The sequence below is a fragment of the Anabas testudineus genome, chromosome 17 (assembly GCF_900324465.2).
Source record: "Anabas testudineus chromosome 17, fAnaTes1.2, whole genome shotgun sequence".
NCBI classification, from domain to species: Eukaryota; Metazoa; Chordata; class Actinopteri; order Anabantiformes; family Anabantidae; genus Anabas; species Anabas testudineus.
In genome coordinates, this window is record NC_046626.1 from 8501100 (window position 1) to 8513227 (window position 12128).

Here is a 12128-nt window from a genome sequence, read left to right on the forward strand (position 1 = left end):
ACAGCATGGATCGTAGTGCTTCAACAAGGTGGCAACAAAACGTTTGACATTCGTACGTGCACAGTCTTTGTTTCACAGATTCAAATCCTTGCAACAGACTTATACTTTATCACATAATAGAAATCATTTCAAATTATTGAAGGCAATTCAATCCTCTCAAGCGTCGCAAGCTGAGATCTGTGTTACATATAAAAAAATGTGCTCTGCGTTCTTTTAAATGGCTGAGCTGGTTCTGCCGCTCGGCTCTGGTGTAACTAATTCAGCCTCTGGCTGTGTCACGGCAAAGGCCTGGAAATGATAAATGGAGGTTCAGATGACCTGGTTTACAGGCCTATCTCCCTCTTTCTTGCTCTGCCCCATAGCTCCTGTATTTTAATGCACCCCAGATGGAATTGACGTTGCCCCGACAGGCGGTGACGCAGGCGAGGTGTCGAGTATCAGGGCCACTGACAGGTTGCCATCAATCACACTTCTTACCAACCAGCCACTTAAATAACAAACACTGTAACACACCTCTCTCGTCACACTTTTTTTTTTTGTCTAAAAGCGCTTGTGATGTCGAGGAATGTTGATTGGTCAGCACACTAGTGAAAAAGTAATCGTGCGTGTCTACTGTATGTGTGTGTGTGTGTGTGTGTGTGTGTGTGTGTCAGCGTCCGGTATTTGTGATGGATTCATTTAACCACACACATTCCTAAAGAAGTGATATGTGTTTCAGCTCTTTATCTGTGTTACTTTCTTCTTCATCTTGTCTGCTCATGGAAACATCTTTTAATTTGTCTCACTTACCAGGCTTGGTAATAATTCACTATTATCATCTGTTGACTGTATCTTCACATTTATACTTTATCTTATTTGGTTTCATGAAAGTATGTTGCTTAAATTATCTATATTACAAATTCAAGTTCAATAAAAATAACCTAAATTATTTTTTGTTTTACACAAAACTGTGTGACAGGTTTTTTAATCATTTTAAAGAAACCAAAGTTTTGCTGGTTCCAGTTTCTAAACGAGGTTGTTTCTACTTTTTCCTCACATATGATAGTAAATTGAATATCACTAGAGGAGGGATGTTTTCCAATCATCCCTCATTACCCTTTTGGGAAAGTATATTCTGCCATTTTTCACTCTTTTTGGACATTTTTAAATAAAACAATGAATTGATGAGATGATGAAGAAAATTATCAGTGTAATAATGTATAATGCACTGTTACCAAACATCAGCACTGTACTTTCTCAGTCACATGTGACATATACATACGGTATGTTAGGAAGTTCTTTTTAATAATACACACAACTGATTGGTTTATAAAATTGGAATTAAAATAAATATAGATTAACATGAGCATCTAGGTTAGAGAACTTGATGTATTCCCTTAAAAAGCTATTTAAACAGCAGCACTTAGCTTTAACATACAATGTCTAAAAATATTTGCGTTTTTCAAAAATAAAAAAATCCATGTACTTTCCACACAACATATTGTAAGAGCTCCACACTGTAACATCATGGGTTCGGTGGGATTTCCAGATACAGTGTAGTCTAGCTATTGCTGTCTCATTAAAGCCCAGTAGAGGGAGCCTCTCCTCAGGGTGACTGATTGAATGATTCAGCTCTCCAAACAGCACCTACTCCACACATCAGCCGTCACTCACCAAAGTTTATCTGTTAGATTATTGAAACAACACCCTCCCTTTAAACAGGATTGTTATTATTTTTAAATCCGGTCTGTTCTTTTTATTTTTGTCACTTGTGGCTGACAAAGGGAGAGAGGGTGTCAGAGACGTAGTGGAGAGGTGGGTGGGTGCAACTGGCCAGCATGTGAAAGACACATACACAATGGAGTTAATTTAAAAGCCGGCCGTCCAAACAGCCGTGGTGCTGCTGTGGGAGCTTCCTGTCCGGACAACATGCACGCTAAGCCTGAGCACTGACCTTTGACCTCTAAAAAACACAACATCCCCCTGCTGACATATTTAGGATGCTTAAAGAATATGCACAATGGACATTTTGGGGTTTCACACTATAGAACCATGTTCATTCTGTCAACTTTCCCAGGGTGAACACCTGCGTGTGTGATGATGATGTATGTAATAGTACGAGTACAGCAACAGTGCAGATCATGGGCATCACATGATCATAATCAACACGTCTCTGACACAGTATCACAAAAATTCACTTTACATTTTAAATTACTTTACCCGTTTTATGTTACCATGGCAACTGATTTCTCTGATGTTCATGCTGTTATATGGAAGCCTCTATTCTGTATAGTGTGAATCACGAGGTATGCACGTTGATGCAAACATACAATCATTGTGTCTGCGTGTGTGTGAGTAGAAGGTAAAACGTCCAGCATTATGAGGAAGTCAAGACTCTCGGTTCGCTCCATAGCACTGAGCTCAGCTGAGCGACAGAGAAAGAAGAGAAAACTGGAAGTGAAATAGCAGCAAGGGAAAGACGTGGGCCATATTTTGATCTGTGATCTATTTTTAACACAACATCAGCTTCAAATAGAAACTTCTTCATAAATATTCATGAATGAGGGGAAGAATCTGCTGCTCTGAGATGAAGAGAGCGTAGAGAGGGGCGGAGGGAAGACTCTGTGTTTCACCTGAAAGCCTATTTTTAGCTGCGTCGCCGCCTCTCTCGGTCTTTTCCCCATGCACGGGAAAGCTAAATTTAGCTGCACAGAGACAGAATCGTGGTGCAGAAGCAAAAATAGAAACAAGTTTATGGTCAGAGCGTGCAGAAACAGCCAAGGGTGCAGCATCACCAGGGAGGACAGAATGAGACAGATGATGAAAGCAGAAAACAGAACTAGATGCACCACTGTGATGTATATTATTAACTACATTATTATTTCACATATTTAAAGTCTCTGTTTTTATAATTGTGCTCAATCTAAACCTGTGACACACACTCCCACACGCTGTTGAATACAAATATATACGTTTGCAGACATCCACCTTACCAAGTGAAACCACACTGGGGGCAGTGAAGACCAAACTGCCCTCAGAGGGTCTCAGAGCAGGCTGTGCTACCTCTCACTTTGAAGTTGTATTTACTCTCGCTCTCTCTTTGCCCTATTTTACCTCAGCATGCTCTTTCCCCCCTCTGTCACACCACTTTCCCCTCCTTGGCTATGTATAGTGCAGTCAGTATGTCTGAAGCTGTCACATGAATGGAGGCATGGGGGCTTCTGTTCGCCTGGTGTTACATAATAGCAGTAACACACCAGCGTCTTGTCCTCATGCAGCATCCTAGGAGGGTAGAAGGGTGTGGGTTGGCGGGGGTTGGAGTGGGAGGGAGGAAGGAGTGGAAAAGGGGAATGAATGGGATGTTTGGATGTTGCAGTCAGTGCAGATCTACTGTAGAAAGCTGCAGTCTGTGTTACTGCAGTGATATTGTAATAATAAAGCAGACTGAAATATCACAGTATGTATTTGAGACATTAGTGAAGCTCAAAGGTTAACTACTTACTTTGGTCCTACTGACCTTTTTGACACGCGGGTGCTGCCAAAAGCTCATTGTTTGTTGATTTCTGTGCAATTTGGTGCAGACATTCATGTAAAACACATGCTAAACTAAGAGGGTGAATTCAATAAAGATGATGATCTACTACGCTCAGTATTTCTGTCTATGATTTGTTTTGTCACTTGTCAGTCAGTGAACGGATTGTTAGTAGCTTTATTAGACATCGAGCTTCCAGTTGTCTGTTAGACATGTTAACACGTCAGAGCAGAAAACAGACATGTGTAATTAATGTTATTAACAAGGGCTGCATTCCACTTAGGTTTACCAGTTTCAGGGCACTGGTGCATACTGACGTATTAGCCTGGCTTACTGTGACTCGTAATGGGTCTAAGTGCTTGTTAATGTCATTAATTACAAATGTGCTCCAGTAAAAACGTCTGCTCAAAAGAAAATGCCCAGACTGTGGCGTAGTGTTGATCGCACTGAATTGTGGGTAGTTTGTAATGTATAGAACTCTGTTTGTCGTGGGTTTCAGCTATTTCTGTTTCTGGACATCGTTTTCCTTCTTGTATTTATTTGAAAAAGATCGAGCGTGTCTCTTAGCACTCGCTCGTCCAAAATCCTCCACGTTTTGCTAATGGTTGTTTTGCCAGAGCACGGATTTCTACTCTGGAGAGGTCTGTTTAGAAAAGGAGACGTGTTGCCAAACGCAGCTGCGCGGAGCAGAAGTCTCTCTGGGTTCGCATGTCAACAGAGAGGCTGTGGGAAAATAAGAGATGTGGATCAAGGCAGGAAAATGCCCAGACTGTGGAGAAAGAAGTCCTGCTGTGACTTTATTTGGTGGTGTTCTCCACAGTCAGATTGCGTTCGATCATGGGGAACCCCTCCTCACCTGAACACCGGCCTATTTTTAGACTCTCACACTCACATGACCCCACATCAATACACCGGCTCTAATTTTACACTCGCTGCTCTCACACAGTCCTTCACCTCGCTCACATGCCGGCCTCCTCTGCATGTTTTCTCACACACTCGTGCCCCAGACACCCCAGACCTGTACATGAATGTGCATGATAAAGTGGTTGAAACGCTTCAGTGGCAACAGACGGAGACATTTTCTGACATTATTTGTCAAAGATTTTTATCTCGCAGGTTTTTGTGAAAGGCTTCGTGGGTCAGTTTTCCTAAAGGTCAGGGCAGCTACAGCAGGAAGGCAGTTCACATGCAGCCGTCTGCGCCTCTCAACACCCCCTCATTGTTTCTTATCACCCATTGTTAGACAGATTTAAATCCAGTGCTCATTCGGGCTTCTTTGTGGGATATATCAGATCTGATTTGATAACCACATTACCACATATTTCACACTGTCGTATCCCTTTTGTCGCCCTCCTAAATTTATGATTTTTAGCTTATTGTGGTCCTTACTGGTTCATAATGGGTACCCTTCCTTCTAAATTACAGTTTCCTGTTCAAGAGATAAAAACAGCTGATTGTTGTGATGAAAGGTGTATTTTTAGATGTGGAGTATTTTATAATCCTTCTGCCTTCCAGTCTACTGGTCTCTTAAGCAGAGACTGTGACGAACAAATGAAATGTGTGCTCCGTCAGTCCTCATTGATCTGTTTATTTGTCTCACATTCATCTGAAGCTAATTTGCTCAGGGCGAATATCACAGAAGCGCCTCAGATTGTAACGATCAGTTAGCGAGTGCTTTCCTAATAACTGTTTTTCAGGTTTTCTTGTCACTTGACACTAAACATTCACAATGTGATACTTGGATACGTCTAGATATGTCATACGTTAACATCATGCTTCCTGTTGTGTCTTTAATGCTAATATTAAGGTGACATTAATGATTACCAGGATGAATGGGTGAATCCGTCTTTCGTTTCTTTCCATGCTATGATATAACCACTATGCTTTCTTTTTTGTTATTTTTATTTGTGTAAAATTAACCTCAATAAATTCTGTCTCTCTTTCTCTTTCTTCATAGTTTTGATGTGGAGAATGGATTGTCAGTGGGCCGCAGCCCCCTGGATTCCCAGGCCAGTCCTGGTTCTGGTCTGGTTTTACAGGCAAACTTTCCTCACAGCCAGAGGCGGGAATCTTTCCTCTACCGCTCAGACTCTGACTTTGACCTTTCGCCCAAAGGTCCTTCCAGAAACTCCTCCACAGCCAGTGACCTGTAAGAACCACTGCTCTATTTGTGCTTTACTTTTATTCCATGTACTTAATTTGACTGGTAGTGTCTTGTCCGTGTTTAAATACATGTAGTACGCTGTGCATAGAGTGAACTGTGTATATCCAGCCTTTACTTTAAATAGAAAGTCAAATGCATGCCACACACATTGTGTCCTGTTGTCTGTCTTGAACTCAGATGTGACTATTTAGGGGATTCATAGAGTTAATGGGAATGTGCTAATTTGAATTCTTAGACCTCTGAAGCCAGAAGGCTCTAAAAGTGTTGTGCTCTTTCTTTCACAAAACCATTTTTTTTTTTTTTTGCACTTGTTGCATCTGTTTTCCTGGTCTTTCAAATACACAAGTTCAAAAGCAGCATTAAAGCATGCTGTGTGTTGCGTGCATCTGAAATATTCACACTGAGAACTGCACTCTTAAAAACAATACTACAACAAGACAACAACACACTACAGCAGCTGTTTTTCCTTCACAACATACAAATCTGGTTCTCACTCCAGACATTTGGTGGGTGTGGGCTCCTTTTTCCCCCTGTTGTTTTACTTTTTTCACTGTTTGTATTTCAAATATGCCCCCAAGCCTGAATAACTTTTAGTTTGTACAGTAAGCAGTCACAGGTCTCCTCATCGACTCTTGCCTTCTGTTTTTGAAGGGAAGAGAGCTTGAAGCACTGGGAGGTCAACTGGTTGTCATCTCGGTGAGAAGAACATGAATAAACAGAAATAAGATAAAACACTGACTGTCACCTTGAAGCCCTCTCTTGAATTCCCTCTAGATGGCTTCATGACCTTTTCCCACCTCCCTCCTGACAAATGTGACTAAATCTTAAACACCTTCCCCGTGACTCCTGTTAAACCCCACCCCAACTCCCAGCCCTTGTTTTGTTTGTTTTTGCATGTGACGCTTAATCAGAATCAGAAATAATAATGCACTCCGTGGTTTTATTGACTTGTTTTTACCAGTTTTATATTTATATCACCCACCGTTCCACCTACCACAGTCCGTTTCCTCACAAACTTTATTATATCCAGTGCATGACTTTTTCTTTTCTGTTTGTCATGGGTCTTCTTTTTTTACAGAATGATAATAAAGGAAGTAATGAATGATGATGTCTGACAAATAAATATGACACCTGGTAATGCCCTCTAGCATTACCATTAAAAGTAATACCTCAGATTCAGGTGCAGGTTAAGTTGTATGTCAAGTTAGTTAGTTTTTGGAGTTTATATTTGTATAACTAGCTTCTCATACCTTTGTTTTATGCTTCTTCCTTCTGTGTTTTCTATTCTGTGTTGCAGACATACTGAAGACATGATAGTCACACCATTTGCACAGGTCAGTACACTGAAACTTTTGTGTCCTACTTTGCCAGATAGTCAAATAAAAGAAAAGTCATGTTCACTTGTTAGACAGTCAGTAAAACACTAATAAACTCCAGATGGTATGAGACTGGGCTTTGCTGCTTAACTGGAACAGTCCCGTAGCATTATGTTGGGCCCTGCAACAGGATCAGGCGTCCTGCTGGCTTCGCCTGGCTCTTGCGTGGGTCATGCGTCACTCCTGTGCTCACTTTACCTCGAGAAAGAAGTGGTGAATCCAATACTGCGGGATCATGCTGTTTAAATTTGCATGCAGGCTGATATGGCTCGCAGACGGGTCAGGACTGAACACCGGATACTCTGCAGGCTTCCTCTGCATGCTGAGTCAGTGTTTGGATGCAGATGGAGTGATAGACATGACATAGACGAGTGTCAGTGATGCCATCAAAGCATCATAGGGGAATGCCTCTGTGTAGCTCTGCAGCTCCTAGCCACTGGATCTGCTTTCAAAGGCTTGTTAGTGATCCATATTAAGAAGCACTTGATCTAGTTCAAGATAAATTAAGTGGGGGTTTGCGATTTAATTAGTGCACAAACTTTATGCACTTCACGTTTAATAAACTTGTTCATTCAGTCTCCTGTTTCTGTCTGACAGGTTCTTGCCAGCCTGAGAACAGTCCGAAGTAACTTCGCCATCATAACTAGCCAGCAAGATCGCACAGCCAGCAAGTAGGCTTTTAGAAAATGTCCTGTTGATCTCACCATCACACCTGACAAATATAATCATGCTGTATTTACAGTGTGCCCATTCCTTTCTGAATGTTTTCTTTCTACAGGACGCGGTCCTCAAGCAGCAACCCACCGTCCATGTGCAAGACCAGCCTCGCAGGTTTGTCCTAATGTTAAAATGGGCTGTCTGCTAATCTGTGAGGACATTGGTCAGAAAGAAGCAGACATAACAGGGACATTAACGTGATTAAATGCGTGATTTGTGAAATCAGGGTCAGTGGAAGCACCTCAGAGCGATTAATTAGTGAATGAATGCAATTTTCAAATACATGAAATGTAGCGATGAGGCAAGATCATTTTTATAAGCAGAAGTATGATTACCACCATGTTATAAATAAATATAAATATTAGTTCTGCACAATACATGAGTAAATGTACATGTAGTAGTTACATTTCATTACTTTTAAAATCTATTTATGAAATGAATGCATCCCATAATGTCTTTATGTGTTTATTTGTACAGAGGAGCCTCACCAGCAGCTGGCCATAGAGACACTAGACGAGCTGGACTGGTGTCTGGAACAACTAGAGACACTGAAAACTCGACACTCAGTCAGCGAGATGGCTTCAAACAAGGTGCTTTAACACAATAGAAAGCATTAACGTGCACTCACTCTAATCTGTACCACGATTCACCCCCACCCCCCCACCCCTATCCCCGAAGACATTTTTGGGATAGTCTAATGATCCTGAGCTCATCAAGGTTGAACCCACCCAACAGATTTCAAACTAAAAGTTGTAAAAATGTATTTAGATGTTCACACACATTTAACTAAAGTTCATCTACTGTGAATGTTAAAATATCTCTAAATATAAAGTAATTTTAGATAACAGATAAGATGTAAACGTAATACATAAAGCATTTTAATAAACGTCACACATTTTTTATTATTATAGTAACTTTTTGGTTGTGAACAGCAACATTTTTTGGCCTAAATGAGACTGGACTGTAATACAACAGCATGCCTGGGATTGTGTGTGATGTACTGTAAGTGCAGTTAGTCTTCTATGATCCCTAAACAAATCTGAAAGCTCAATAATGCAGAGAATCTATCATGAAAATATGAATATCTCCCAACCACTGATTGGGACCACCACTGACATTCCTTCCATGAATGAGCGGGATGGATTCATGCATGCAAATACACACACGGACACACCCTTCCCCCAACGCGTGCAGAAAAATGTGAATGAGATAGTGGTGTATGAAGATGGAATGGCATCCGTCCGTTCTCTCTCTGTGTTTCCCGCTCGTCTCATCTGGTACGCCTCCCACTTTTCTCAGACTGGAGCTTGGCGCTCATGTGATTCCATGATCAGACTGTCCACACAACATACACATGCTCTTTACGCACACACACACACACGCACACACTTTTTCCCATCACATATACAGTTTGCTCATCTTGCATCTTGTCACATACATTGCATACATGCTCACGTGGCAGCGGCCAGAGTTTGGTGGGAGGTAACCCCCCCCACCCAATGCTGCAGATCACTTAATGAGGGGCTTCAGTCAGAGTGGGAAGAATGATCCACGCTGGCACTTGGGAACAAAGGCAGGCTCATGGGAGTCCAGAGCAAACACTGTTTATGTGTAACTGATGGCCTCATTGAAGGGTTTTTTTTTTTAAAAGTAGAACTCTAATGACGCTTGAACTTGTCATCGAGGAAGAATGAGACCTCTCTGGACCATCCAGACGTCCACGTCTGAATGACAAAGTGCTCATTACACCCCAGTCAGAATGTTTTTCACAAGATGTTCACAGACACCACCACTTTGGTTATCAGCACGAAAGCAAGTAATCCATGACTTCATGTTCCTATTTTCGAGACATAATTACATTTTTCTATTTTTCATCAGCTTAAAAAACTGTAATTTAACAGTTACAAATGTGGGTTGACCAAACCTAATTAGATTTACTTATGTTTTGTTACCAAAATGTGCTACTGTAATGTGCCATCAAGGCATTTTCTTCATTTAGTTTCTGTTGAATTTACACAATAACAGATTGTTTTCATTATGTTCAGCCTGCTCTAAATGTTTTTTTTTTTTTTTATGGTCAAAATATTTTGTTGTCGTCAGTTTACGATGACTTTCAGGATAATGGTCAATGTACCCACAACTATGTGGTACGTGGTGTACTGTTTTTATTTTTGGCTACATGAATGAAAACCCCCCACCCCCCCATCCATTCAAAGCTTTTCCTTCATATCTTCTTCAAACTGGGTGCACATGGTGTGTCTCACTACCTCCATCCCCTGACACGCTCAACCCTGCCTACTATGTACATCTCCCGGCCAATGAGGGCCCTCTATCTCTCCAGCCTCTGCTGCAGCAAACGCCTGATTGGCTGCTATTCTTAGGTATTTCTGGAAGGAGGCGGGGATTAGAGTACCTCGTTCTCCCTGTGTTTACACACACGCTAGTGCAGGCAGTAACTGAGTGAATGAGGCAGAGTCAAGGGCAGCGAGGGAGTGTGGCTCCCTGCCTTGCATCCTCGCATCCCACAGCATTCCCACAGAGATGCTTCCACTCTCTCGTTCTTCCATAGACCTCTGAACTGTTGGGGTTTTTTTTTTCATCTGTTCATCTTCTGATGATCAAAGCTCTTACAGCACTAACCAGTGGAGTGTGCTTGCATTGGATTTTGCTCAGGCAGGCGGTATAGGAGTACACACTGTCCTTGCTGTCTGTTTCTCTGTTGAACAGGCAGTGTCAGAGGATGACCACAAAGCCTCTCACCTCTTTTGTTCCATTTTATTTTTGCTCCCATGCTTGACTTTACGCTGAAATGCCAGAAGTGAGTTATTTCATCTCCGTGTCGTGGATGTTCATTCAGGTAAGGAGAGTTCAGGGATGAACTTGGTGGGAGGGGATGAGACGGCTCGAGGCTCACATGTTGCTTGTTTTGTGACTGAGCACATTGTTGGCTGAGATGTGACAGTGGACTCTCTCTGACACTCTATCTGTCTTCTGTGCAGTCATGCATGTTTTCATATGTGTCCAATTGTTATCGCAGTGTGTGAACTGAAACTCACACATGCACTCCAGAGATTCATGGTATTGTTGATTTAACCGTTCTGGCTAGATTACTCTAGCGGTTGTCTGTGTTTAAATGACTTTCTCAAATTACAAAAAGCAAAACTGAAAACTTTTAAATCTTTCAAGTGCATCAATAATTTCACACAACAACTGACAACATGTGTGTGTGGAAAGCAGTGCACCCCACGTCTTCATATGCAGCACATGCAAGGACAAGAAAACAAAGTACATACAAAACAATTCTGTGTGCAGAAGTTTTTCCTCTGATCCTCCGTTATAATTCTCTTAGTATATTGAAAGAGACACAACTTGTGTTTGATCAAACTCACAGATCCATCTGTGTGTGCTTGTGTTCCCAGTTCAAGAGGATGCTGAACCGAGAGCTCACTCAGCTGTCAGAAACCAGCCGCTCAGGGAACCAGGTGTCTGAGTTCATCTCCAGCACCTTTCTGGGTAAAACGTCCACCCTGTACAGTATATACAGTACAGTGTACATGTGTATGTGCTGTGTTTCTATTGTGACTCCTGAGAGACTGCAGTGTCACCTTATTTGTTTGTTTATATCTGACAGAGAAGCAGCATGACATGGACATCATGTCTCCCCCCACTAAGGAGAAGGACAAGAAGAAGCGACCCATGTCCCAGATCAGCGGCGTGAAGAAGGCCACCCACAACCCCAGCCTTGCACCCTCCACCATCCCTCGCTTCGGGGTCAACGCCAGCCAGGAAGGTCTCCTGGCCAAGGTACGAGGACGAGTTCAACACTTAATTATCATTTCAGGGTAGCTGATTCTTAATGTTCCCCCTTGTTCAGCATGTACAATATATGTCGTTCGCTGACAGGAAATAGAAGACATAAACCGATGGGGCATCGACATCTTTAAAATATCTGAATATTCTGGGAATCGTCCACTGACGGTCACCATGTACACCATATTCCAGGTAACACATAGGACTTTATTCTTATACTGCATAATCTCCAGGTCAATGAATGAACAAGAGTAAAAAACAAACCATTTTTAAAAATCTTTATTTTGACTGTGTGATTTGCTTCTTCTCTCCTGCTAATGTAGGAACGTGAGCTGCTCAAGTCCTTTAAGATTCCTACAGACACATTCATTACCTTCATGATGACTTTGGAGGATCATTACCATGCTGACGTGGCTTACCACAACAACATTCATGCTGCAGACGTGGTCCAGTCCACACATGTGTTGCTGTCCACACCCGCCCTGGAGGTACACAGTCACTGGAAATTATCCAGAAAAAAAAGAGTAGAACCAAATGTCATTATTATTAT

General features: G+C 41.9%; 1 protein-coding gene across 5 annotated transcripts in view; it reads left to right on the top strand.

Moving 5' to 3' along the window:
• pde4ca (phosphodiesterase 4C, cAMP-specific a) overlaps positions 1–12128 on the top strand; it is a 42890-nt gene that overhangs the window by 26233 nt on the left and 4529 nt on the right. For 4 of the 5 annotated variants that reach the window (XM_026373789.1, XM_026373793.1, XM_026373790.2 and 1 more), the window contains 9 exons: positions 5469–5660; positions 6973–7009; positions 7649–7722; positions 7830–7882; positions 8246–8358; positions 11188–11281; positions 11400–11572; positions 11672–11770; positions 11902–12066. In XM_026373789.1, coding sequence (XP_026229574.1) covers positions 5469–5660; positions 6973–7009; positions 7649–7722; positions 7830–7882; positions 8246–8358; positions 11188–11281; positions 11400–11572; positions 11672–11770; positions 11902–12066 — 1000 coding nt within the window. Of the gene's footprint in view, positions 1–5468; positions 5661–6972; positions 7010–7648; positions 7723–7829; positions 7883–8245; positions 8359–8498; positions 10626–11187; positions 11282–11399; positions 11573–11671; positions 11771–11901; positions 12067–12128 lie in introns of those variants that run through there. The other variant, XM_026373794.2, reaches the window with a different exon arrangement.